General features: G+C 44.6%; 4 protein-coding genes across 4 annotated transcripts; 1 reads left to right on the forward strand and 3 right to left on the reverse strand.

The window, feature by feature from the left end:
- Positions 1-932: 932 nt before the first annotated feature.
- On the forward strand, positions 933-3,650 carry LOC112893071 (zinc finger CCCH domain-containing protein 14). Its single transcript, XM_025960234.1, has 3 exons — positions 933-1,173; positions 1,774-1,834; positions 2,643-3,650. Exons 1-3 carry the CDS (start codon positions 1,101-1,103, stop codon positions 3,394-3,396), a joined length of 888 nt encoding a protein of 295 aa, XP_025816019.1. The 5' UTR covers positions 933-1,100; the 3' UTR covers positions 3,397-3,650.
- An 89-nt stretch (positions 3,651-3,739) lies between these two features.
- Positions 3,740-7,449, reverse strand: LOC112893062 (non-structural maintenance of chromosomes element 4 homolog A-like). The gene is made up of 7 exons (XM_025960222.1): positions 7,158-7,449; positions 6,976-7,056; positions 5,614-5,854; positions 5,418-5,514; positions 4,829-5,045; positions 4,641-4,732; positions 3,740-4,238 (listed from the first exon to the last, which is right to left on the reverse strand). Exons 1-7 carry the CDS (start codon positions 7,255-7,257, stop codon positions 4,005-4,007), a joined length of 1,062 nt encoding a protein of 353 aa, XP_025816007.1. The 5' UTR covers positions 7,258-7,449; the 3' UTR covers positions 3,740-4,004.
- A 661-nt stretch (positions 7,450-8,110) lies between these two features.
- Positions 8,111-17,747, reverse strand: LOC112885201 (leucine-rich repeat receptor protein kinase MSP1-like). Its single transcript, XM_025950858.1, has 2 exons — positions 17,517-17,747; positions 8,111-11,159 (listed from the first exon to the last, which is right to left on the reverse strand). Exons 1-2 carry the CDS (start codon positions 17,745-17,747, stop codon positions 8,313-8,315), a joined length of 3,078 nt encoding a protein of 1,025 aa, XP_025806643.1. The 3' UTR covers positions 8,111-8,312.
- A 2,118-nt stretch (positions 17,748-19,865) lies between these two features.
- On the reverse strand, positions 19,866-24,897 carry LOC112885212 (leucine-rich repeat receptor protein kinase MSP1-like; the record flags this gene model as incomplete). Its single annotated transcript, XM_025950867.1, has 3 exons — positions 19,866-20,187; positions 20,496-24,315; positions 24,811-24,897. Coding segments are annotated over 2 exons (3,882 nt in total), but the record flags the coding sequence as incomplete, so codon positions are not given.
- Between the last annotated feature and the right edge of the window lie 1,053 nt (positions 24,898-25,950).

A 25,950-nucleotide genomic window follows, 5' to 3' on the forward strand; every position in this document is an offset into this window, starting at 1 on the left:
GGAGCAATCGTTTGAGGGTTCGGTTTCGATGGATTTTTAAAAAAAAAGAAAATGTTGTGTTTGCATTGAATTTTTAGCTATCCGAGAGACCGAGATAGTGGGGAATTTCTTTGAGGCGAGCAACTTTGTTTTCAACAGGTTTGAAAGGGGAAAAACAAGAGAACACGAGTAGTTTCTCTCTCTTTTTTTTAGAAGAACACAAGTATGACTTGTATTTAAGCTTCAATGCACAGTAAGGTTGTCAGCTGCCACCTTCAATGGACTCTAGGGATTTCTAGATTAATGGATGGGAGGTTTGAGGAGCTTGGAACATGTGAAACGATGACTGGTGCACAACCACAAGACAAATAATTTGATGTGGCGCGGGCCTCTTCCCCATTTGACCTTACGAGGAAGAAAGGGACATCGGTTGCTAGCTCTAGCGACGTAGACGGTTGTGACACATAGATCCTAGGTGTTTAGAAAGGTCGATTGAAAAATCTATCGGTCAATGCTTCAAAGTTTGTAGCGATGTTACACTTTGGCACCTAAAAAAGCAAGACGGCATCACACTTCATCAGGGAAAAGATATTTTCTGGCAGATCGTCTGTTTGTTTAATTTTTTTTACAAGTACAAAGACATCTCAGAAAAAAAAGAAACTTCAAAATGGAACGGCGCCCTCCCTCGTAGTTGGCACTTGGGCACTTGGCAGACCTGCCGTTAGGATTCTGAACGGAACGGGGGAGGTCGTCAAGTCTTGCTACCCAAGAAGAACAGGGAGGCAGCTTTTGGTCTGTATGAGACATGTGGGCCTGCGGGTCACTTGGGCTGAGAAGTAGAACGCATGCCATCTTTTTCCTTTGCAGGCCCGAGCCCACTTAAGCCGCGGCCCATCGATCACTTCAGTGCATTCCCTTCCGCCCCACCTCGCCTCTAGCCCTCTACTCCTATAACCCTCTCTCCCCTCTACTGCTGCCACTCTTCTCCACGCCTCCCGTCCCGTGGCCGTTGTTCAGAGGCCACTTCCCCACGAAGCCACGACCACGACCCCAGGCTCCTCGCCGCCGCAGCTTGCAAACCCTAACCGAGCTCGCGGGGCGCCGCGCGAGCGGGAGCATCCATGGAAGGCGGCCGCAAAAGGGGCACGGCCGACGGCGCCAATGGGGCCTCCGCCGGCGGGAAGCGTGCGCGAGGTGAGTCGAGCGGAGCCCGCCCTCGCTCTGGTCGCGAACCGTCATCCTCTCGGGAGTCGGGACTTGCTTTCTCGTGTACCGGTTGAACTCTGCGTGTCTGGAATTGGTTGGGTTCGAGCTGTTTGCTATGTTAGGGTTTGGGGATTTTCGGGGGGAGCCGCGTGGTGCGGTGATCTGGCGGGATCTAGGGTTGTTGCTTAGTGAAATGAGAATCACCTAATTTAAGTTTCGTCAACTCGGCGCGTAGTTTTAATTATGTTGCATTTTTGCATTATTCGGGTGGGGGCATGGGGCTTATCTACTGCATTTTGGCCTAGAATCATTTCATTTTGGGTACAGGTCTTCTGTTTGTATTACAAGGGTTTATAATTTTTTTTTAATTGTTGGCTTGCTGTGTCCTTGACCCACTCAATAATTTGGCAAAATCCTGGAAAGAATCTCTTGGTAGTAGATACAGGCTGAAGTCAGTCCACTTTGTGTACTTTAATTAATTCACTATGCTGATGTAGGCAAGCCCTCATTATTGTTCATTCTTGTATACCTAGAGTAGTAAATGAACAAAATATTAACTTGGCGAGTACAATTAATTTGATGTAACAGAATCGGAGTCATTTCAAACTGGTGTAGGAAGCAAAACGAAGCCATGCACCAAATTTTTCAGGTTATAATCCAACTTAAAATGAACTCCACCTGGTAACATTTATTCTGCATAGCTGCTTATTTCAATTAAAATTTACTTGCTTTTGTTGAAAGAATCTCTTATGGCTAACAGAGCAGTTAAGAAATATTGTGATACAGGTGCTCCTAATCCAGGTTTAAGAACACTACTGGAGTAAAATTGGAATGCAAATGGTTATGTGAATCACTTTGAACCTTTGAAAGATGGAACAACAGTATAAGGATATATAACTCCTTTTCAGCTGAACAATCAGTTGCTGTGATGATGCAGCGTCATCTGCTCAAATTGAGAAGAAGTTTGAGTACATGACTTGGGAACTGTAATTGAAATCCCATCTTGAAATTGTGCAACCTATATCCTTCACAATTTACAACAATTATTCTAATATTTGGTATCTATACAGGGACAATTTTACTACTTTATGGTTCGAAATTATACTTATTACATACATCATTAGATGTTCCAATAAATGTTCACTGCCTATATTATGATATTTGAACTTCTAATCGTTTAACCGTGTGTCAGGATCTAGAACACATGGTACCAACAATATGCTCTTAAAAGTTAAGCCTAGTGTTTGAAATGTAGCTAACTCTGATTTTTTTAACAATATTGCAGATGAACATTTTCTATGATTTTGTTAAGCATGTTAGATTTTCTTCAGATTATTCTGATGTTTGTCCAAACTGGCACATCATAATTTCATTACTTTTGCTTGCTTCAGCTGTTACCATATATTTATTATTCAGATGCTACTTCAGTTACTTACCCGGATATTCTCACCGTGCAGTACTTCTGGTTGCCCCTTTGGCGAGGGCTGCCATTTTCTCCATTGCTTCCCTGGTGGCTACCAGGCAGTTTCAAAGATGACCAACCTAGGCGGCCCAGCAGTTGCACCTCCTGGAAGAATGATGATGGGTGGGCCACCTACGCCCACTGTGAAGACTCGATTGTGCAACAAGTACAACACTGCAGAGGGATGCAAATGGGGGGGCAAATGCCACTTTGCACACGGTGAAAGGGAGCTTGGCAAGCCTATGTTGATGGACAGCTCTATGCACTCCCCTGTGGGACCAAGGCCCACCGGTCACTTTGCACCTCCGCCTATGGCTAACCCTGGCATGGCCACTCCAGCAAGCTTTGGCGCTTCTGCCACAGCCAAGATTAGTGTTGATGCATCCCTTGCTGGTGGCATCATCGGGAGGGGTGGAGTTAACACGAAGCAGATATCTCGAGTCACTGGGGCCAAGTTGGCCATCCGGGACCATGAATCAGATACCAGCTTGAAAAACATCGAGCTTGAGGGCACCTTTGATCAGATCAAGCATGCTAGCGCTATGGTCAGGGAGCTGATTGTCAACATCAGTGGCAGTGCCCCTCCACTGGCCAAGAACCCACCTAGAGGACCACACCGCGGTGGAGGCACAGGAAGCAACTTCAAGACCAAGATGTGTGAGAACTTCGCAAAAGGATCGTGCACTTTTGGTGACAGGTGCCACTTTGCCCATGTTGAAAATGAGCTACGCAAGCCTGCTGCTGCTTGAGATCCATGCCGTTGTCCATATACTTCGTAGTGATTAGTCAGTGTAACTCTTAACTTGGTCTCGGATGACTTCTTTAGGCCTATCTACTGAATTCGTTTTCTGTTTTTCTTGGATGTTCAGTTGTGATATGTCTAGGAGCCTGGTTCTAATACCCTTCTACGTGCCAAGTGTTAGTGCTGCTAATTTCCCTGTATCTCTTTGTACCCTCGGTTCCGATGGTTAAATGTAAACGTTGCCAGGGTTCCTTTTGGTAACTTGATGTTTTGTCATGTTGCAGTTCATCATTTTGCAGGATGGTATTGGATCTCGCATGAGTACAGTAAATGTACAAATTTAAGGGATCAAGCATCGAATTCGAGTCATCATGACCGTCAATGCATCAAGTGTGATATACAAGACCATTCCATAGTGTGAAAAGAAGTTCAAACAATTGGAACTTGGTTACATCGCTAGTCAGCGAAGCACAAGTTGTGCAGTGCTACAACAGATTGGCACAACTGTCATATAAACCTAGTCAAAAAATACGTTACTCTGGCAATAGTTGTACTTGTACATACAAAACAAGGTAGGCTGCCTACCTACACTGCTCATGCCAACCAACAGCTAGGTCAGTCCTGATTTCTAAAAAGGCGCCTGCGCTTGGACGTTTGGTTCTCCTCAGGTGTTTCCTCGACAACCTGTTCTTGCAAGACCAAGCCTCGGTTCCGGGTGAGTTTTCTGATCGGCGTTCTTTGCGCACGTGCCTCCAGATTTGGCTGATCATTATCTTGGGTGCAGTGAGCACTCTGGGAAGTCCTGTGTGGCACCAGTTCTTCCCCCTCTGCAACGATTTCTTTCATAAGCTGTAAATGGATGAGAAGCCAAGAGGTAACTTTAGATTACTTGAAGTTAACATATACAAATAGGACTTTACTCACTATTCCAACACCATGAATGCCTATGGATTTTGATTCTATTCATTTTTAATTTATCCAATATCGCTTGCAAAGGCAGCATGCTTATAAAGACAACACATGGCAAACTGAACAGATAAATGTAATGTTTTCATAGTACAACTGACACTTCTAAATCAGTGGTACTCAGAAGGGAGAGTGGTTTAATTTGTTAGGCTAATCCTTCAATTGGATTTCTAACAATTATCTTCCCCAGACTAACTCCAGGTATCATGTTGGATGATGCATATTTAGGTAAAATATATATAGGTTTTCCGATAAACACAAATCTAATGATGGGAAACTATATACCTTCCAGTCTTTGAAATCAAACCTAAAAACAAAATGGCTGTAGGAGACTTCTCCTGAGGCTATGGCACTAGCAGCAGGTGCATTTCTTGGGCCTGTTTGAGGCCAATAATAATATGTTAGAAACCATCTGCAGTAGAATATCCAAAATATAACTTAAGCACAAAAAGAATTGTGAACAAAGTACTTACATACTATATGATGCCCATTATCATTTATATTTATTTCCACCCTACCATCTTTCACTAAGAAAGACAGTGCAAAAATATTTTCAACTGTTTGGGCAAATGAAAGCCTGTTCAAAACAAGGTTTTCCAGCCTTGCACTCTTCTTCTGCCTCAAGATATCAAATATAACTAACACATTCCTGTCAGTGTCTGTCTTTACTTCCTCTGAAGAATCAGCAAGCTGCATATTGAAAAACATGATATGGTTGGAAGTTGGCTGTGAAACAGTGAGCAAGTCTAGTGACTATATAGATGGCAACAAATTTATAGAGAAGAATAGAAATCCATCTGTCATTTGAGACATTCAAATGTGAATGAAGGAAAATTGAGAGAATATGAATGGCTGTAGGAGACTTCTGAGGGAAACTGAGAAAATCATAAAACTGCAAAAATGTTTTATGATTTTAAATATGTAATGAACTAATAATTAAACAGCAGAAAACCTATCACACGCTACAATGCACTGAAATCAAAGACAAAAGGAAGGCCTGGAGGAAACCATGATTTCTGCTTGACGAATGTATGATTTACATCATGAAAAGCATGTGTCTACCTCTTCAGGACAAGTATTTTCTGTTGGCCGAGCAGTCCGTTTTCTACTACCAGCCACAACTTTTCGCTGTTTTACTTCTGTATTCATGGGTCCAAGCCTGAAAATATCAAGAGCATGCACAGTTTAAGTCATCTGACTAGCAGAGGTGAGGGGGACGAATGAAATGTTGAGAACTTATAAAAAGAGAGGACTTTACATGGTACAGCATCCAGGCACAGGCCTAAAGGCATGTGAAACAGAAAGCCCAAGATCATCCCAGCGCAACAAGGCAGCATCATCATCAGAGGTCCCTTGCTGCCCAAATTTCTTCAGCAGAGCTGTTATGAAATCAGAAGGGGTGATACCTTCACTTGACTGGGACCTCACCGAAGTTACCAAAGTGCTTGCAATGTCAAGCAGAGCTTCTGCATCAGCTATTTGTTCCCTAGGTCTCTGCACTGCAGTGTGGAAGGACACTCTTTTTGAGTTTCAATATAGATTAATTTTGTATGTCAACCACAAAGCAATGAAAATACAGCATTTGCTCTCACAATAAATAACCAAGTTGGCATACACCAGTGAAACTCTAATACACCACATGGCAAACAAATGGAACACCCAATTTTGCCACAAAATGCAATGATACAAGGAATAAACCAAAATGTGGAGTAAGCAAATATGTCAACATGTACCAATTAGCATGTATTGAAAACTAATACAAACTCCATAGTCCCTATAATATGCATATGTGATTCCATGCTACATGTATTTCAGAAATTTATAAATTCAACTATTGAAGGCAACAGCATTAAGATAAGTTGCTGTCAAAATATACTAATGCCCAGGCTACACACCTAAGAGAGGCATCAAAGTCTATAAACACATCTATGGATTTTAGTAAACAGATCAATGATATTGTTACGTCCTGATGTTCACTTCAGAATTTGCAACAGAAATGTCAACAAGTAGATTGAAATACAAATTGGAATAATGCGGGGCCTTCATCAAGATAACAAACTGACAGCAGAGTCAAAACCTCCAAATGTTTCGAATTTAGTGTGAATGTCAAATAGCAATTCATGATTGGAGAACAGGCCTTTGAAGCTCTAGAGTGAAACTATACGCAAGCTGACTAGAACCTGGTCCCAAAGCTTTCAGATTGAGTGGAAAATTGTTGGACCAAGAATGCAAGCACACAACTTGCAAGTTAGCTGTAACTGAACCTATTCTCGATTGACAAAATTTGAGTTCAAATAATGCAGCTCCCTTCAATTTGATCCATTTTTGTACCCCACTTGTGTTCTCTTAAAACGGATGCCATTGTTCCTAAACCTGCTTCAAGCAATCCAGCAAGCAACTCTACAGTAACCAGCAATCTTAGCAAACTATTCAATGATAAAATACATTCCTCTATCCAACCCCCCCCCCCAAAAAAAATCGATGCAGCATTCCAAGCCAAACCTTCTAGCGTCCCACCTCTTCAATGTTCAAACAAGAATCTCAAGCAATCAAAAACTTCTTTTCTGGAATTTAAAAAGAAGCACAGTTCGTTCGCAAGCAACAGGGAGACGATCCTTACCGAGCTCGTGCAGGCACTCCACCTGCGAGATGATGGCCGTGAACTTGTCCGAATCCGCCCTGGCCATCTCATCCCGCTCATCTGCGCGCACTCAAAAGTCAACATCAAACCTCAACCCAACCCCGAAATGGAACCAAACCCGCGCGAGCAGGGGCGCACAAGAGAGACAGAGGCCGCCCTACCGCTAATGAGGTTCTTCATGGCGAGGTACCGCGACCGCAGCATCCGCCGCTCCGCCGGCCCCTGCCGCTCGCCGCTGCTCTCCCCCTGCGCCCCCGCCATCGGGCCCCCAACCAACCTCTCCAAACCCTAAGCCCCGAGTCCCAGCTCCAACCGCTGGCGGCTACGAGCGGTCGGATGGGGGGAACGGAAGGAGAAGAGGGGCGCGAATCGGAGCGCGCGCCGGCTGGATGCGCGAATTTTTTTCGGGAGGTGGACGAGCCGGGGGGGGGGGGTGAGAAACTGGAGGGGCGGCCGGGGATTTGAAATCTTCCGGAGGAAGGAACAGGAGCCCAGCGGCGCCCCCGCTCACGCGAGCAGCCCATTCCCCCCTGCCCGGATTTTTTTCAATGCAGTGGGGACGGAGGTGGGGCCCGCTTGGCAGTGAAGGGCGCTGGGGCGGTGGATGCTGGTGGGGCTCCCGTGTCCTCGCTTTGGGCCAGGACGTCAGTGACTGGGGCGTCGGGTGAAGGCGTGGGGCCCGTGAGCGTGCGGGGCTGGACGGCTGGTGGCGTCAGCGTGCTCTCCGGGTGGGACCGGGCCGTCAGTGGGGTGGATTTTTGACCGTTTGTGTTTTGGGTTGGAGCGTCCGGCTCACATGGTTTTCCCGCTTGCGCGGTTGAGTTTCGGGTTTGGGGGCCTTTTGGGGTTTTCGCCCGCAAAATTCAACGGAAATTTGGGCGCGGCGCGCCCTTGCTCAAGCGCTACGGTTCAGCCGATTTGGCCACCAGCGCTGCTGCAGTAATAGTACATCAGAGCAACTCCTGGGTGGAAAATAGAATGCATAATCCACAGTGAAAAGTGCAGTCACGGGAAGTGATGAAAATCTAATTTACCGCGATTTTTGCTTACTGAAAGATAGCAAAAAGGGAAGAAAAAAAATGTAAGAAGAGTTTGGCTGCCTCGACAGGCTAAGGCATCCGCAACATGATGATACTGCAATCAAGATGTGAGATTCAAGAAAAACTTTTAATCCCGACGACAAAATGCTGTTCATTGTAACAAGGGAAAAATGGTCAAAAGCAGGGACCACGAGTACAGCAGCATACAAATGACAAACTGACAAGGCTAGTGGACCAGTTTAGCCATAAGTTTTATTCTACTCGGTGCCTCCTTTCCTAGGAGCTCAACGCCAGAGGCGGGATGAATTGTAGCGAGCTCAATTGTAGACCTTGGGTTGTACTGAGAGGTTCAAATGGTGTAGGCCTGCTTCTTGACAGCTTATTTGACAGGTTACGTCCCACATACACCACCAGAAGAATGACAATCACAACGGCGGCACAAATGGTCACTGCTCTTAGAATCACATGAGGTGGATGACCCTCCTTATGCTCGATACTATCAGGAGCACAGATGCCAGGAGCACCACAATCTGATAAGCTATGCATCCCAATTCGATTACCAGAGAAGTTGGCAAATGTGATACCAAATATGTTGCAGACACCACAAGGGCTGGAACCACTGAAATCATTCTTTGAGAGATCAAGATAGTTCAGATAACTGAGATTGGATAGTACCGATGGCAAGCTTCCAGTGAGGCTATTGTTGTGGATATCAAGAGTAGACAGTTGTCTGAAATTTGAGATAGACCCATCTAGGCTCCCTGATAAATGGTTACTGCTTGCATTGAAGAAGATCAGTGAGCTCAAGGATTCTTCGTACCCAGGACAAGATAATGGGATTTCACCAGAGAGGTTGTTGTTACTGACATCCAAACAGTTCAGGCTCTTGCTGCATAGTAAAGACTTGGGTAGAGTAGCCATAAATGCATTACTGGACAAGTTTAGAACTGCAATGTTGGGAAGAATGTGGCCTATCTCAGCAGGAATAATGCCATTTAGATGGTTATTAGACAGAAAAAGGCCTTGCAAGGTGAGCAATGGCGCAGACCAAGGAAACATCGGTCCAGCTAATGCATTAAAAGAGAGATCAACAATTCTAATATTCTTCAGCTCACCAAGCTCTGCAGGAATAGATCCATTCAGCAAGTTACCTTGCAGGTGTAGCTCCTCCAGAATAACACAATTCTTGATTGCTGGTGGGATACGACCAGTCAACCAGTTATATGACAGATCAAGTAAGCCATGATGTTGAACATACTCTGAGTCAGGATGAGTTGGGTTCGTGAATCCCCCACATAACTCAGCAGGAATAGAACCAGAGAGCTGGTTGTGAGACAAAACCAAGCCAGTGAGCGAAGTCAATTGCGATATGGATCTCGGGATGGGTCCGGTCAGATTATTACAGCTCAGGTTTAGCATGACTAGGTTTCTGCAGTTGAAGAGCTCTTGCGGGATGCTCCCAGATAGTCTATTCCCATCAAGAGATATTTCTGTCAAATTCTCTAGTGCACCGACTGCCTGTGGGATAGGTCCTTCCAAGCAGTTAGTGCCCATTTTCAACCTCTGCAAGCTGTGGAGTTTACCAATGCTGTCAGGGATATAGCCAGTAAGCATATTATTATTCAGGTTCATTTCCAAAATGGTTGATGACTCAAACAACTTTCCAGGCAACACTCCTGTAAATCTGTTGTAAGACAACTCCAATATTTTGAGCGGTAGCTCAGCCAGGTATTCGGGTATCCCACCATTGAAATTGTTACCTTGCAAATCCAGTTGAACCAGGTTCTTGCATCCCTTGAATGCCTCCTTGATACTCCCCGTGAGATCGTTACAATGCAGGTCGAGTGACCGCAGTAACTTGGCTTGACAAATGATGGGACGTATAGAACCATTGAACTTGTTGTTTGCCAGGTTTACAGAAACAACATTTCCCCATTTTTGAAGCCAATCACTAATAGGACCAGACAGTCTGTTATCTTCTGCTTCAAAATGGGCAATACCTTCTAAGCCTGCAAGCTCTTCAGGAATACAGCCAGTAAAGCCATTAAACGACAGACGTAGAAGAGTAAGCTTCTTGCAGTTACCAAGTTCTTTGGGTATGCTCCCTACGAGCCTTGCATTCCTTGCAATCAGGACGGTTAGATTCCCCAGATCACCAACAGACCCTGGGAGTTCAGAATTGAAGTAATTGCCTGATATATCAAGTTCCATTAAGCTTCTAAGACTACCAAGTGACCAAGGGATGGTGCCTGATAAGTTGCATTCACACAGAGAGAGTTCCTTTAGGTGCTTCATGTTACCAATCTCTTTTGGAATCCCTCCAGTGAAATTGTTGAACCCCAAAGATAAATGCTCAAGCATTTTCAGATGAGTAATCTCATTAGGTATTGGCCCCACCAAACTATTTGAAGACAAATCAAGTGTCTGCATGTTCTGCAATGCACTTATTCCAGGAAATATTGATCCAGTGAGATTATTCTTGCTTGCATCAAGGTGGAAGAGCCGAGTCAGGTTGCCAAAAGATTCTGGTATCGATCCATCGAATCTGTTCTGGTGAAAGCCCAGGACCTCTAGGTTCTTCAGACTACCCAGCTCCAGAGGAAGTTCTCCATAGATGTTGTTATTGGATATCAATAACTTAGTGAGGTTCTGAAGATGAGCAATGGCAGGGCTCAATTGTCCAGACAATCTGTTTCTGTCTAGCACTATTTCCTTCAGCATCTTCAAATCATATAACGAGAAAGGCATGGGCCCAGTAAGCTCGTTATTGCTCAAGTCCAGGTACTGGAGATTCTGCAAATCTCCCAAGGCTTCTGGAATCATACCAGATAAATCACACCTACTTAGGTCGAGGCGACCAAGTGACCGGAATGCCGTGATGCATAACGGAAAAGGGACACGGAGTGGCACAGATGACAGTTCTATGGCCACAACCGTGCGCCGTCCTTCACAAGTTATACCCGTCCAGTTGCATGGATGTGTTTCTGAATTAAACCAGTCCTGAAGGAAGCCTTTTGATTCAGCGACTGTGTGCCTCAGAGCATATAGATTGTTTATATCAGATTCAGCGAAAGCAGAAGTAGCAATGAAGCAGACAAATAGGATAAATAAGCTGATTCCATCCTGCAAAAAGGAAAGGCAAAGTTAAAATAAGAGTTACAGATGTGCAGGTAACAGAGTTCTAAACATTACCAACACCTTCAACCAACGAACAGAGACTACCTTGCACATTTAACATTTATAACTTACATGTATAAAATGCTAAAAGAAGGAATTGAAAACAGAGACTACCTTGCACATAATAAGTCCAAACGGTTTGTAAAATTGTTGGCGCTACTTATTTTTTAGTCTTTTTTTTTTACTAAATGAGAAAAGTTCCTATTATAGGTGCTTCAACTAGTGGATCTCTATTTGACAATGCCTCGTGGCTCACGCTTATGCAGGGCTTACATAATTGAATTTCTAAGAAAGGACATGCTAAAGTGCTAAACTGCAGGTAGACAACCAGATGTCTACTAGTACGTTGTAATATTACAGAACTAGCTCATTCTACTTCCTGCAGAGAAAACTCTGCTTGACCAATGACCAACAGTAAAATTGGTCATTTAACCCCCTAAACTAGCAATGCGATCGACTTGACCCCGCGCCCCAGCACTGGCGCCGACTCGCCCGTGAGGCTGTGACTTCGAATCGACGGAGCAGCCAAAAGCCCGCTCATCCGTTCCACCCCTGCTCAAAGGACCTATGGCGGCGGGGAGGCAGCGATGCGGCAACACGAAGCGGTCGCCGAGTGCAAAGAAGATAACGTGTATTGCACAGAGCAAGGCAGCTATTGCGGCCGCCGCCAGCGGACGGAGCGACACGACGGCAACGGCGGCGGCGACTAGGGTTCCATGGCCTCCTGGCTTACAGGGCGCGAGGTCGGGTTTGGCCGTTGAGCTACGGGGTGATTTCTGGCCGGGTCTATGAGAGGAACGGCCTTGATTTCATCTAGGTTGGCACGGATGGCTCGGATGAAAAGATGAAGACCAGGTGAGGTTGCAACGACTGACGTGGCTCTTTTTTTTTTTGAAAGGCTGACGTGGCTCTTTTTTTTTGGCAATACATTTGAACGACACTAATGACAACGTAACGTACCATATAAAAATAACAACGAAATGCACGATGTACCGCTGCACCATCAGAAAAAAAATGCACAGCCGCAAGAAAAAAAAACATTATTGACGAAAAAAAAGAAATAAAAATTGAACAACACCAATGGAGTGATGAGTAACTATTGAACAACGAAAGAAGGGATCTTAAAGCCAGCACCTTTGGAGCCATGGTTACGTGCCCCTAAGCGTAATGGTGATTCCGAAGACTCTGCTTTTGGCGACCAGAACTTCAGTAGTGCGTCGCAGATCCTGATAGTGAAAACGAAAATACAAGAGAGAGTAAGCATCAGAGAGTGTTGCACTACGACATAGGTACGGTAATCAAAGCTCCACAACTCTATCGCCTTGAGAGAGGTCATAAGCAGCGCATGATCCGAATATAATTTGTTCCAACATAAATAAATTTAAAATACGCTTTGTACGAAATGAAGATGGAGCTAGGATTTTTCCTGAGAAAAAAGAAACATGTAAGTAGATATCGCAGCACAGAAAAAGAGCCTCTCAAACTTCATGCAAAAGTAAACTCTAATACCGTGACTTCTCTAGTAGCTAACATCTAAAATCCAAGCTCGATTAACCTCTCATACGAGATCATGATCACACCATGTTCGATCTTGGTTCCATCTGATCCCAAATTCCCATGGATTGCTTGTCGTTACACAATATGTGTTTACACTACACGTCTATGCAACTGGAGCTCCAAGAATGGATTACACACAAGCGAACAACCTACACATATCAAGCAAACAACACATGCTGAACCACTAAGAATGGACTGCACACAACAAGTGAACAAACTACACATATCAAGCAAACAACAATGGCCTGGTAATGAGATATGTAAGGTAATGCCATTATCTTAAAATAGGCAAATAAAAATAGATGCTTTCACGGTTGCCACCGCGTTCCATCCATTCTACTAGATCCAAAACCTTCCATCGATTGATCATCCCAACCCACGCCCATACAAACCATCTACATAGGTTATTCTTCGTCTACACGGACCAGATCTACAGAGAAAGGACTACACGCAAAGCGAACGGACTATGCACAATAAGCGAACGGAGTACACACAACAAACGAACGGAGTATGCACAACAAGCGAACGGACTACACATAACAAGTGAAGAACACATACATCGCAAGTACCTAAGAAGAGCAGCTCATAACAATACCAAGAAATGGAGTGAGCGGTTGGACGTCGACAATCGTGTTCGCTTCCTTAGCCAACAAGTCCCTCTCCGGCCACGCTGGTGATGCAGCGGGCGAAAGCAAGATTGCGAGAGGAGAGCGTGCAGGAATGTAGAAGCGAGTGCCTTGGCATTCTAGCCCGGTGGGAGTATTTATTGGCAGACTCCCTGCCGGCTCTCGTGGTGTCACGTTGTTCACCTGCTCACCACTCGGTAATTTCCCTATATTGTTGCTAGGATAAACCATTTAATTTTTGGCAGGACATCTATTCCATTTTACCTTATTATAGAAGTAAACAGCTCATACTCCATAGAACTTGATGATTTTGTTTATTTTTAAAGAAACCGAAGAAAAAACGTTTATCCAAAAATCCGGAACCCGCCAAATTAATGGGACCACATTCATTATATGCCATAGCTTCAGTTCTTCCGCATTGCCCCATTGAAAATCACCGAAATTGTTTATTTTTTCATATGATCGATATGGTAATTTTATGAATAACCCAAGAAATGAAGTGAGTAAATAATTAAGTACTATGCTATCATCTTTGAAAAGGAGAAATATATTTTTGTTCTCCAAAATAAAGCATAAGTTCTTCTTCCGAATAGCAAAACAGTTGCATAAAAAAATCAAAAGCATTAAACTTACTGTTCAAAATCATGCTTACACAATTAAAGTGCAAAAATTAGTCCGTCTATGATGGACTTTCAAAAAATCAGGACTCTACCGTATGCTCTAGGATAAGAAGATATTTATATGAAATTTGTAGCCTTTTGACGTCATAAAGATCGACAACTTAGTAGTTATTAAATTTTTATCTAGAACTATTTTAGTGGCTAAAATTATAATCATGCTCTCCTCCCAAAATCATGAGAGGAAGAAAATAGCTGCAAAATCCTCATTTCTGATGGCGCTGCCTCAAGATCCAGGAGCTGCAGCTACCTTCTGGCACCAGCACGTCGGTAGCCCCTTGGTGCACGGAGAGCTCCTTCTCCCGACCAGATCTTGTACGGCGGCGACTCCTCATCTGCATCCAGGCGAGGCACGCCGGACCGGACTCTACCTACAGCTCCTCGACGAGGCGGACGAGCTCGTCGGACTCGAGCGCGGACGCGCCGCGGGAACGGCCCCGCCTTGGACTCCGACCCGTCGACTCGAACGGCACCAGCAAAACCGGAAGACCTTCGGTGGGCGGCGTCTCTGGCCGCCTGGCGCCGCGCGGACGCGGTGGAAAACGTGGAAGAGCCACAGAGGATGACTTGAGCCAGCGACAGCTTGTGCAAGCCTGGCTTAGTTAGCACGGCCGTTTTTTGCGTGCTAGCTAAGCCTGGCTAGCGGGCTCCTTTTCACTAGCTAAGTTAGGCTAAGGGTACAATCCAGGCAACTAAACATAAATTTGTTAGCTTTAGAAAGCTTGCTGGAATTTAGCAGGCAACCAAACATGCATTTGTTAGCTTTAGAAAGCTTGCTAGGAGTTAGCCAGCAACCAAACAGGCTATCCGTCTACACGGACCCTTCCTCCTCTATATGGACCAAATCTAAAAGAAAGGACTACACGCAAAGCGAACGGACTACACACAACAAACGGACTACACACAACAAGTGAAGATCACATACACCACAAGTACCAAGAAGAGCAGCTCGTAGCAATACCAAGAAATGGAGTGAGTAGCTGGATGTCGACAATCTTGTTCGCTTCCTCAGCCGACAAGTCCCTCTCCAGCCGCGCCAGTGATGCGTCAGATGAAAGCAAGACTGCAAGAAGAGAGAGTGCAGGAATGTAGAACCGAGGGCCTTAGCATCCTAGCCCGATGGGAGTATTTATCGGCAGGCTCACTGCTGCTGGCTCCTGACTCTTGTGGTGTCACATTGTCCATCTGCTCGCCACTCGGTAATTTTTCTATATTGTTGCTAGGATAAACCATCTAATTTTTGGCAGGATATTCATTTCACTTTGTCTTATTATAGCAGTAAACAGCTTGTACTCGAATTTGATAATTATATTTATTTGTAAAAGAAACCGAAAAAATGTTTATCCAAAAATCTGGAACCTGCCAAATTAAAGGGAGCATATTCATTATATGCCATGGCTTCGGTTCTTCCGCACTGCCCTATTGAAAATCACCAAATTTGTTTATTTTTTCATATGAATCGATATGGTAACTTTAGGAATAACCTAAGAAATGAAAAAAGGTAAATAGTTAAGTACTATGCTATCATCTTTGAAAAGGAGAAATATATTTTTGTCCTCCAAAAGAAAGCATAAGTTCTTCTTTCGAATAACAAAACAGTTGTATAAAAAAAATCAAAAGCATTAAAATTACTGTTTAAAATTATGCTTACACAACTAAAGTGCAAAAATTAGTCCGTCTATGATTGACTTTTAAAAAATTATAACTCTACCGTATGCTCTAGGATAAGAATATATTTATATGAAAATTGTAGCTTTGACGCTATAACTTTCTTCGCATAAAGATCGACAACTTAGTAGTTATTAAATTTTTATTTAAAACTATTTTAATGGCTAAAATAAAGCTGTAAAGTTCAGCGCTACTTTCGGATGTGAGAATTACAGCATATTTGAATCTTATAGCTACCTTTTGGATCCCATAACAGCTTTGAAATTGAAAATTACCGACTACAAAGTAATAGATTGCATCGAGAGTTACAAATTCAAAAATCATTCCTCGCAAAAAAAAATTCGACCCGTCGATTCGAACGGCACCAGCAAGCCGGAGGACCTTCGGTGCGGCGTCTTTGGCCGCCTGGCGCCGCACGGACGTGGCCGCGACGCGGACGCGGTGGAAGGCGCGGACAGAGGAGAGGAGGACGGGGAGCAGGGCGCGGCCGAGCCACAATGGCTTTGGCTTCGTTTCAACAAAAAAAAAGCAATGGCTTTGGCGCCGGCGCATTGTGCAAGGAGGAGGTGTGCACACAGGCGGTGATGGCAACTTGCTACTTGTGCCAGGGACAGCCTGTGCAAGCCTAGCTTAGTTAGCACGACCGGTTTTTGCGTGCTAGATAAGCCTGGCTAGCGGGTTCCTTTCGCACTAGTTAAGGATTCGTTTATCATAGCTTCAGCTTCTTCTAACAAAACTTCTAAAGTAGTTTCTCTAGTGAAGGTAAAATCGTTTTCAAAATCGTTTGGCGAAATGTGGACTTGCAAGAGAAGCTAGGCGAAGCTACGATTTTCGGCTTCTCCTCCCCCTCGTAAGCAGAAAATAGCTTCACCATGTGCTGCGTGGATGAAGCTACTAGCAAAATACCGGCTTGGCACAGCGCTTAAAATGAATCTCTCCATAAAGCCATCCAAGAAGTTGTGCCAAAGAGAGCCTAAATCATGCTAAGAGTATAACCTAAGCAACCAAATATGTATTTGTTAGCTCTAGAAAACTTGCTAGGAGTTAGTCAGGCAACCAAACCGGCTCTACCCGTCTACACGGACCAGATTAAAAAAAGACTACACGCAAAGCAAACGGACCACGTACAACAAGCAAACATACTACAAACAACAAACGAACGGAGTATGCACGACAAGTGACGAACACATGCACCATAAGTACTAAGAAGAGCAGCTTGTAGCAATACCGAGAAACGGAGTGAGTAGCTGGATGTCGAAGACGTCGATGTCGACAATCTTGTTCACTTTCTCAGCCAACAAGTCTCTCTCCAACCGTGTCGGTGATGCAGCGGCTGAAAGCAAAACTGCGAGAGGAGAATCAGCAGGAATGTAGAAACCAGTGCCATGGTATTCTAGCCCGGTGGGAATATTTATCGGCAGACTCCCTACCGATGGGTCTCGTGATGTCATGTTGTTCACCTGCTATATTATTGCTAGGATACACCATCTAATTTTTGGCAAGATATTTATTTCACTTTGCCTTATCATAGCAGTAAACAGCTCATACTCCATAGAATTTGATAATATTATTTACTTTTAAAAGAAACCAAAGAAAAAGTGTTTATCCGAAAATCCGGAACCCTGCCAAATTAAAGGGACCACATTCATTATATGCCATGGCTTCCGCTCTTCCGCATTGCCCCATTGAAAAACGTTCTTCCGTTCATATGAATCGATGTGGTAATTTTAGGAATAACCCAAGAAATAAAGAAAGTAAATAATTAAGTACTATACTATCATCATTGAATAGGAAAAAATATTTTTTGTTCTCCAGGACGCCAGCGCGCCGGCCGGGTCCGCGAGCGCCGCCTTCGTCGCCAGCAGCGCCTCCTGCGTCCGCGTTGGCGCAGGCCGCCGCGGCGGCGGCGACGAGGAGGGGGGAGCAGGAGGTAGTGGAGGCTCGTCGGCGAGCCCAGCGCGGCCATATCCTTCCTCCCTCACCTCCGGAGCAACGGACACCGGCATGTCTCAAATTGTTGTGGCTCATGATGCTGGAGTCCATGGCACATTGGCATCTCTGTGCTGGAAGCCTGGAACGATTGCAACTCCGAACATGGTTTCTATGCTGAAATATGCCTGACATACTAGACAGCGATACAATTTTTCTGAACAACTTGATTAGGATCTATTTGTCAAGAACAGCCACAACTGAACATAACATGTCAGTCATACTTCAAGTTAATCATGTCAATGTACTGAAATTGCATTGTGCTGCATAACACCTCAGAAAAAGTTGTGCCAGTGTACTGCAATTGCGCCTTTCCCAAGCTTTTATTTCAAGATTTGAGTTCCACGCCTATCCAAGACACAACGTTCTTCAGTTTCCTCACTATTCGTAGATGCACATAGACCATTTTTCAGAACAAAAAACGACAGTTACCGGTGGCCATGTTAAACAGACATTTCTCAAACCAGGATCATGATGAAATGATGAATTCAGCAGAAGAACCAGATTAGCTATCACGAACTACTTCGGATGATGTCCAGTAGTTTCTTGAGTCATGTTCAGAAAATTCAATAAGCAAAACACCAAATGACTAAGATAACCAGTAGTTTCCCACTGAAACTTCCTCAAGAGAAAACAGAGAGCTAGAAATAGAAAGCATCAGCTCCGCAAGATGGTCCATATGTTGAACTGCTCGATAGAAAACAAAATGCCAGAAAAGCATAAGCACTGCACACTGATCCCAAACAATTCACAATTCAGTGAGAAAATATAGCTGCTTAACCATGACAGAACAGAAAACCAACACTGTATGTCGTATTGATTTTTCAGGACACGACAGAGTATACATACTGATTCCATGCAGCTGAGTCAAGAATTAACCAAAAAGGGGCTGAAACATGCCTGACATTTTTTTTTTGACGAGCGTGACGAGCGGCCCCTCAAAAAAAAAATTTACCCCCTCAAAAAAAAACTTTATACAATAATGATGAGGACGAATTTGACAAGATAACCAGAATTGACCTAATGTCCATTTTCCAACACACTGCTTTTGAGCAGCACATTAGAGACCAGTGATTCCTCGATAGCGATAGCGATGTGCCACGATCTGAAAAGATACAATTTGATGAGATATGTACTAGAACTAATTCGAAAGATAGCAAGAGTGAACTTGAGAATTCAGCTTCAGCTATGGCAGAAAGTAACATAATACCTTTTAAAACAAGAAATTCTGAAGGAAGGTAACAGATGATACTAGACCAGCAAGTCCATTTGCATACTTAGCACTTCCACCAGTGCTAGGTCCTCAGCAAGTCCAATCTCAGAACTCAAATTACGTTCATTTTACGATGCAGTATGTTCAGTTTGCTGCAGTGCATACAAAATTTTCTTTTGCCTAATTATTCACCTATTACTAATCACATCACTTCAAAGTTTCGCAAAACCACCTGCAGTGACACGGCACCTCCTGTCCTGTGACCCGACCACTGCGACTCGCGCGCGCGCCTCATAGTACTCCCGCCACACGCCACCCATGAGACCGTGACCGTCCAAACTTCCAATCGTGATTTGCCAGTTCCCAATTCAGCAGGTGGCAGCAAACCTGAGCCTGAGCTCCCGTCACGAATCGCGCCGCCAGGCCAGTTGCCGCAGCCCCGCAGGCTCGGGCGAACTGTGTGTGCTGAACTTGTAACCGGAGCTTCCTACTCTGCCCAGAGAGGCCTCGTACCTGTGTGTGCTGAACTTGTAACCTGGTCTCCATTGTCCATAGACCATAGCAGTCCTATATGTACGCACTTTCAACAGTGAAAATTCTACTCTTTTCATAGTGCCAACTGCCAAGCAACGAAGTCTTTCTGATCTGCTGTTACCTGACCACTTTCGCTAACTTGGCGAAAGATGCAATCAGAGTAAAATGAAGCTTCTGTTTAACAGTATTCTACAGCTTTCCAATTCCATGGCTGTAGGGACTGCAAGAGAGTTAAAACTTAGGCGAGTCGCTCACTGACAGACAATTTCACGAGAAGCCGTACAGATTCCAACAAAATACTTCGCAAATCCTCGTTCCAAACGGGGCCTTTGCAACAGTTTGGCTGCCTCAACAAGTCCAGGCAGCCAGACAAGTGCAACAAAATAATAATACCGCGATCAGGATGTCAAAAGTTCAAAATAAAATTTATTACCCGACGACAAGTTGACGTTCATCGTTAAATGGTCAAGCACGGGGACCAGGAGTACAACAGCATACACATTACATGGCTGGTGCACCAATCTAGCCCAAAGTTTTGTTCCTGTCTGCTGCCTTATTCTCGTTGCCCTAACACATGCATGCCCATTTGCCTGACAGACTGACGAACTGTCCACTTCAGATGATGCTGTGAAGCAGAAGAAGAGTTGTAGGGTGTGGTTGTATGTTCCAAGCTCATCTCCTTTGGTAGGTTGATCTCCAGGAAGTACAGGCTGCAAATGAAAAATCACATGATAAATACTGCTGTCCAAGGTGGTATAGGTTACAGTATAAGCACTAATCCTGTATGAAAATGCAGTATTCTAGCACTTCAACGCTCCAAAGATCCCAAGCTATTGCAATAGGATATTATGAACGTTGTTGCAGACTTCATTTATCCAGTTTAATATACTAAAACTTTTGTTATATGTTAGCATTGTAAGACTACATGCAGGACAGAAGATCTGGATCCTGGCTAAAGAAGCATGACTTTAGTCCTAGTAACTCCCATGAAGCACTTAATACATAAATAAAAACATACCAGTAGGCAGCAGTGCGTGGCAAGATCATGTCTGGACCACACGTCCCTGGACCTGGAGGTCGTGAGGTTCAGGTTTCATCAGCTGAGCCATCTTGAGGCCCTTCACTACATCTGGCATGGTCGGCCTCTTCCATGCCTCATCAGCAGTGCATTCCAGAGCAACAGCAAGCACACGCACCATCTGTTCCCGCCACAGACCTGAAACTGGTAAGGAAGGATCAAACAGCTCACCTTCCCGACCCTGGGCAATCATCCACCGCACCCAGTCAATAAGGTTCCCACCCCCTTCTTCCACCTCTTGTCCCGTAGGTGGCCGCCCGGTGAGCACCTCCAGCATGACAACGCCAAAGCTGTAGACATCCCCCTTGGCAGTGCATTTCATTGTCAGTGCATATTCTGGGGGAATGTAACCAAGCGTGCCAGCAACGTTGGTGCTAACATGAGTATCATACGCACTGATTATTCTTGCAAGGCCAAAGTCAGAGATCCTCGGTTCCATGTGCTCATCCAATAGAATGTTGCTCGACTTCATGTCCCGATGGATGATATTGGGCACAAAGCCATGGTGGAGGAACATGAGCCCGTGGGCAGAACCGAGGCAGATCCTGAGACGGTCAGGCCATCCAATTGCTTTAGGAGTAGTATTTCCTCGGTCCCTCAGCCACATCTCAAGGCTCCCATGATGCATGTGTTCATAGATTAGGAAACGGTCATCACCACAAGCACAGTAGCCAAGTAGGGGAACAAGGTTATGATGCTTCACCTTTCCAATGGTCTCCATCTCAGCAAGGAATTGACGGTCACCAAGGAACTGGTGGCTACCATGAAGCCTCTTTATCGCGACTCTCCGGCCTTCAGGGAGCGCTACCCCATAGACAGTTCCAAAGCCTCCATGACCTATGATGTGCACCGCGTTGAAATTATCGGTAGCTTTCAGGATATCATCTATGGTAAACCTCAGCAGTGCATGCTCAAATGTAGCAAGATTGATGCTCAGAGGTTCCCTTAAGCTTGACTCAATTGTAACCCTGGATTGACTGGCAGTGACTGGTACAAGGGGCAACGTCCTGTTTCTCAACAGCTTCCATCTCAGAAAAAGCACCAGAAGAACCACAGCGACAATGGTGGCAGTGACACAAATGGCCACTACTCTTAGAATTACACGAGGGGTATGGGCCCCCTTACAGTTGACACTATCAGCTGCACAAATGCTTGATTCAGCACAATCCGATAAGCAATGCATGCCCTCATTGTTGCCAGAGAAATTGACAATGGAGATGTTTGGTACATTGCACATACCACAAGGGATGGCACCATTGAAATCATTCTTTGAGACATCAAGATAGCACAAAAGACTAAGATTGAACAATGCTGATGGCAAGCTTCCGGTGAGGCTATTGTTATGGATATCAAGATAAGACAATTGTCTGAACTTTGAGATAGACTCATCTAGGCTCCCTGAGAAATGGTTACTGCTTGCATTGAAAAAGACCAGTTCGCTCGATGATTTTTCATAGCTAGTACAAGACAACGGGATTTTACCAGATAGATTATTGTTACTGACATCAAGACGGTTCAGGGTCTTGCTGCATAGTAAAGATTGGGGTAGAGTAGCCATAAATGCATTACTGGACAAGTTTAGAACTGCAATGTTGGGAAGAATGTGGCCTATCTCAGCAGGAATAATGCCATTTAGATGGTTATTAGACAGAAAAAGGCCTTGCAAGGTGAGCAATGGCGCAGACCAAGGAAACATCGGTCCAGCTAATGCATTAAAAGAAAGATCAACAATTCTAATATTCTTCAGCTCACCAAACTCTGCAGGAATAGATCCATTCAGCAAGTTACCTTGCAGGTGTAGCTCCTCCAGAATAACACAATTCTTGATCGCTGGTGGGATACGACCAGTCAACCAGTTATATGACAGATCAAGTAAGCCATGATGTTGAACATACTCTGAGTCAGGATGAGTTGGGTTCGTGAATCCCCCACATATCTCAGCAGGAATAGAGCCAGAGAGCTGGTTGTGAGACAAAACCAAGCCAGTGAGCGAAGTCAATTGTGATATGGATCTCGGGATGGGTCCGGTCAGATTATTAGAGCTCAGGTTTAGCATGACTAGGTTTCTGCAGTTGAAGAGCTCTTGCGGGATGCTCCCAGATAGTCTATTCCCATCAAGAGATATTTCTGTCAAATTCCCTAGTGCACCGACTGCCTGTGGGATAGGTCCTTCCAGGCAGTTACTGCTCATTTTCAACCTCTGCAAGCTGTGGAGTTTACCAATGCTGTCAGGGATATAGCCAGTAAGCATATTATTATTCAGGTTCATTTCCAAAATGGTTGATGACTCAAACAACTTTCCAGGCAACACTCCTGTAAATCTGTTGTAAGACAACTCCAATATTTTGAGCGGTAGCTCAGCCAGGTATTCGGGTATCCCACCATTGAAATTGTTACCTTGCAAATCCAGTTGAACCAGGTTCTTGCATCCCTTGAATGCCTCCTTGATACTCCCCGTGAGATCGTTACAATGCAGGTCGAGTGACCGCAGTAACTTGGCTTGACAAATGGTGGGACGTATAGAACCACTGAACTTGTTGTTTGCCAGGTTTACAGAAACAACATTTCCCCATTTTTGAAGCCAATCACTAATAGGACCAGACAGTCTGTTATCTTCTGCTTCAAAATGGGCAATACCTTCTAAGCCTGCAAGCTCTTCAGGAATACAGCCAGTAAAGCCATTAAACGACAGACGTAGAAGAGTAAGCTTCTTGCAGTTACCAAGTTCTTTGGGTATGCTCCCTATGAGCTTTGCATTCCTTGCAATCAGGATGGTTAGATTCCCCAGATCACCAACAGACGCTGGGAGTTCCGAATCAAAGTAATTGCCTGATATATCAAGTTCCGTTAAGCTTCTAAGACTACCAAGTGACCAAGGGATGGTGCCTGATAAGTTGCATTCACACAGAGAGAGTTCCTTTAGGTGCTTCATGTTACCAATCTCTTTTGGAATCCCTCCAGTGAAATTGTTGAACCCCAAAGATAAATGCTCAAGCATTTTCAGATGAGTAATCTCATTAGGTATTGGCCCCACCAAACTATTTGAAGACAAATCAAGTGTCTGCATGTTCTGCAATGCACTTATTCCAGGAAATATTGATCCAGTGAGCTTATTCTTTCTTGCATCAAGGTAGAAGAGCTGAGTCAGGTTGCCAAAAGATTCTGGTATCGATCCATTGAATCTGTTCTGGTGAAAGCCCAGGACCTCTAAGTTCTTCAGACTGCCCAGCTCAGGAGGAAGTTCTCCAGAGATGTTGTTCTCGGATATCAATAACTTAGTGAGCTTCTGAAGCTGAGCGATGGCAGGGCTCAACTGTCCAGACAATGTGTTTCTGTCTAGCACTATTTCCTTCAGCATCTTCAAATCATATAACGAGAAAGGCATGGGCCCAGTAAGCTCGTTATTGCTCAAGTCCAGGTACTGAAGATTTTGCAAATCTCCCAAGGCTTCTGGAATCATACCAGATAAATCACATGTACTTAGTTGGAGGCGACCAAGTGACCGGAATGCCATGATGCATAACGGAAAAGGGACACGGAGTGGCACAGATGACAGTTCTATGGCCACAACAGTGTGTCGTCGTTCACAAGTTATACCTTTCCAGTTGCATGGATGAGTTTCTGAATTAAACCAATCCTGAAGGAAGCCTTTTGATTCAGCGACTGTGTGCCTCAGAGCATATAGATTGTTTATATCAGATTCAGGGAAAGCAGAGGTTGCGATGAAGCAGACAAATAGGATGAACAAGCTGATGCTATCCTGCAAAAAGGAAAGGCGCTGTTAAAACTTTAAAACATAAGGTATCAATGCGAAGGTACCATCGAGTTAATATTAACGTATCAGAGTTCCGAGCAAGTATCAAAGCGACAAAACCACCAACCAATGAAGAGCACAGGCAAGCTGACGAAATAAAGAACATGCAACAAGTACGTTCTAGCTTAGAAGCAATAAGAAGTCAAGGTATTTAAGTTTGTCAACTGTTGAGCTACTTTTTGTCTTAGTTACAAAAGGTATTTGCAATGCCTCGTGATCATGAAGGGTTTATATGAACCAGGCTTTCAGAAAGCAGCTTCGTTGGATTTGTATGCACATGCTAAATTAGTGATGGACAACCATTCTATCTTTAGTGATGGACAACCATTCTATCTACTCTGCAACTTCACCAGGAAAAAGAAAAGTCTGCTTGACCGATGACCAGTCAACTGTAAATTCGGTCTTTTGTAACCCGCCAAATTTGCGACGCGATCGACTCACCCGGCGCCCCAGCACCGGCCCGCCCGCGGCGCCGCACCGACGGAGCAGGCCAAAGCCCGCGCCTCCGCGCAACCTCCACCCCAAACGTCACCTCGACACCGCCAGAAGGACCCATGAAGGCGGGGAGGCAGCGATGCGGCGAGACGAGGCGGTCGCCGGGCGGAAGAAGGATAATGTGGTGGGTGGCGCGGCGCAAGGAAGCTTCTGCGGTGTCCGCCGGAGGGCGGAGCTGCGCGAGCGCGGCGGCGACTAGGGTTCCATGGCGGGAACGGCGTTACCCGGCGGCCCGGTTTGGGCTTGGCCCGTGGGCCGTTTGGCTCTGGCTGGAGTGATTTTGACCGAGTCTATTTGGACGACGACAGAGACAGTGAACGGCCCTGGTCTGGTCAAGCTTGGGATGGGTGGCTCAGAAAAAAAAAAACAAATGAGATTGGAAAGGCTTTTTCACTTGGTACTAATATTTTGAATAACCACTCAAAAATATTTTTGAATAACACTAAGAAAGTACCACTGCAAGCTAGGAGTAAAAAAGAAATAAACTGCTAACGCAAAAAAAAAAAGAACAGTACAGTCAAACACCCAATGCAATGAAGGATCTTGAAACTAGTACCTTGGAGACCATGATTGTCTGCCCCTGAGCTCAACAGCACTGTAGAATCGAAGATTCAGCTTCAGCAATCAGAACTTGAGCAATAGGATGGTCTATCAACAAAGAACCTGTGATAACAAAAGGAGGAAAATATTGTGAGTATTTAAAAGTTGTGCAAAGGCACTAATAATCAAAAAGAGCTCCACCATTCTAGTGCCGCAAAAGAAGTGACAAGAATCAAGCATCGCTTTTACGGTAACCCATCAAATGAAACGGAGAATTGCACGTCCAAAATGAAAAAGGCATAACTTGGATCAACAAAACGCGTGTTTTCCTAGAGGAAACAAATGCAGCAAACCATTTATAGCAATACAAGTTAACCAATCAAAATTCCATGTGTAACTCTACTACCACTGCACAAAAGAAAAGGTTTAGTGCGCACATGCTAGATTAGGGTGGAAAGACTTTTCATAAATATGAAGACCAAATGAGGATGACCTTTTCACTTGGTACTAATATTTTTGAACAACACTGAAAAGAGAACCGACGCA

Source organism: Panicum hallii, chromosome 1, assembly GCF_002211085.1.
Source record: "Panicum hallii strain FIL2 chromosome 1, PHallii_v3.1, whole genome shotgun sequence".
In the NCBI taxonomy this organism is placed as follows: Eukaryota; Viridiplantae; Streptophyta; class Magnoliopsida; order Poales; family Poaceae; genus Panicum; species Panicum hallii.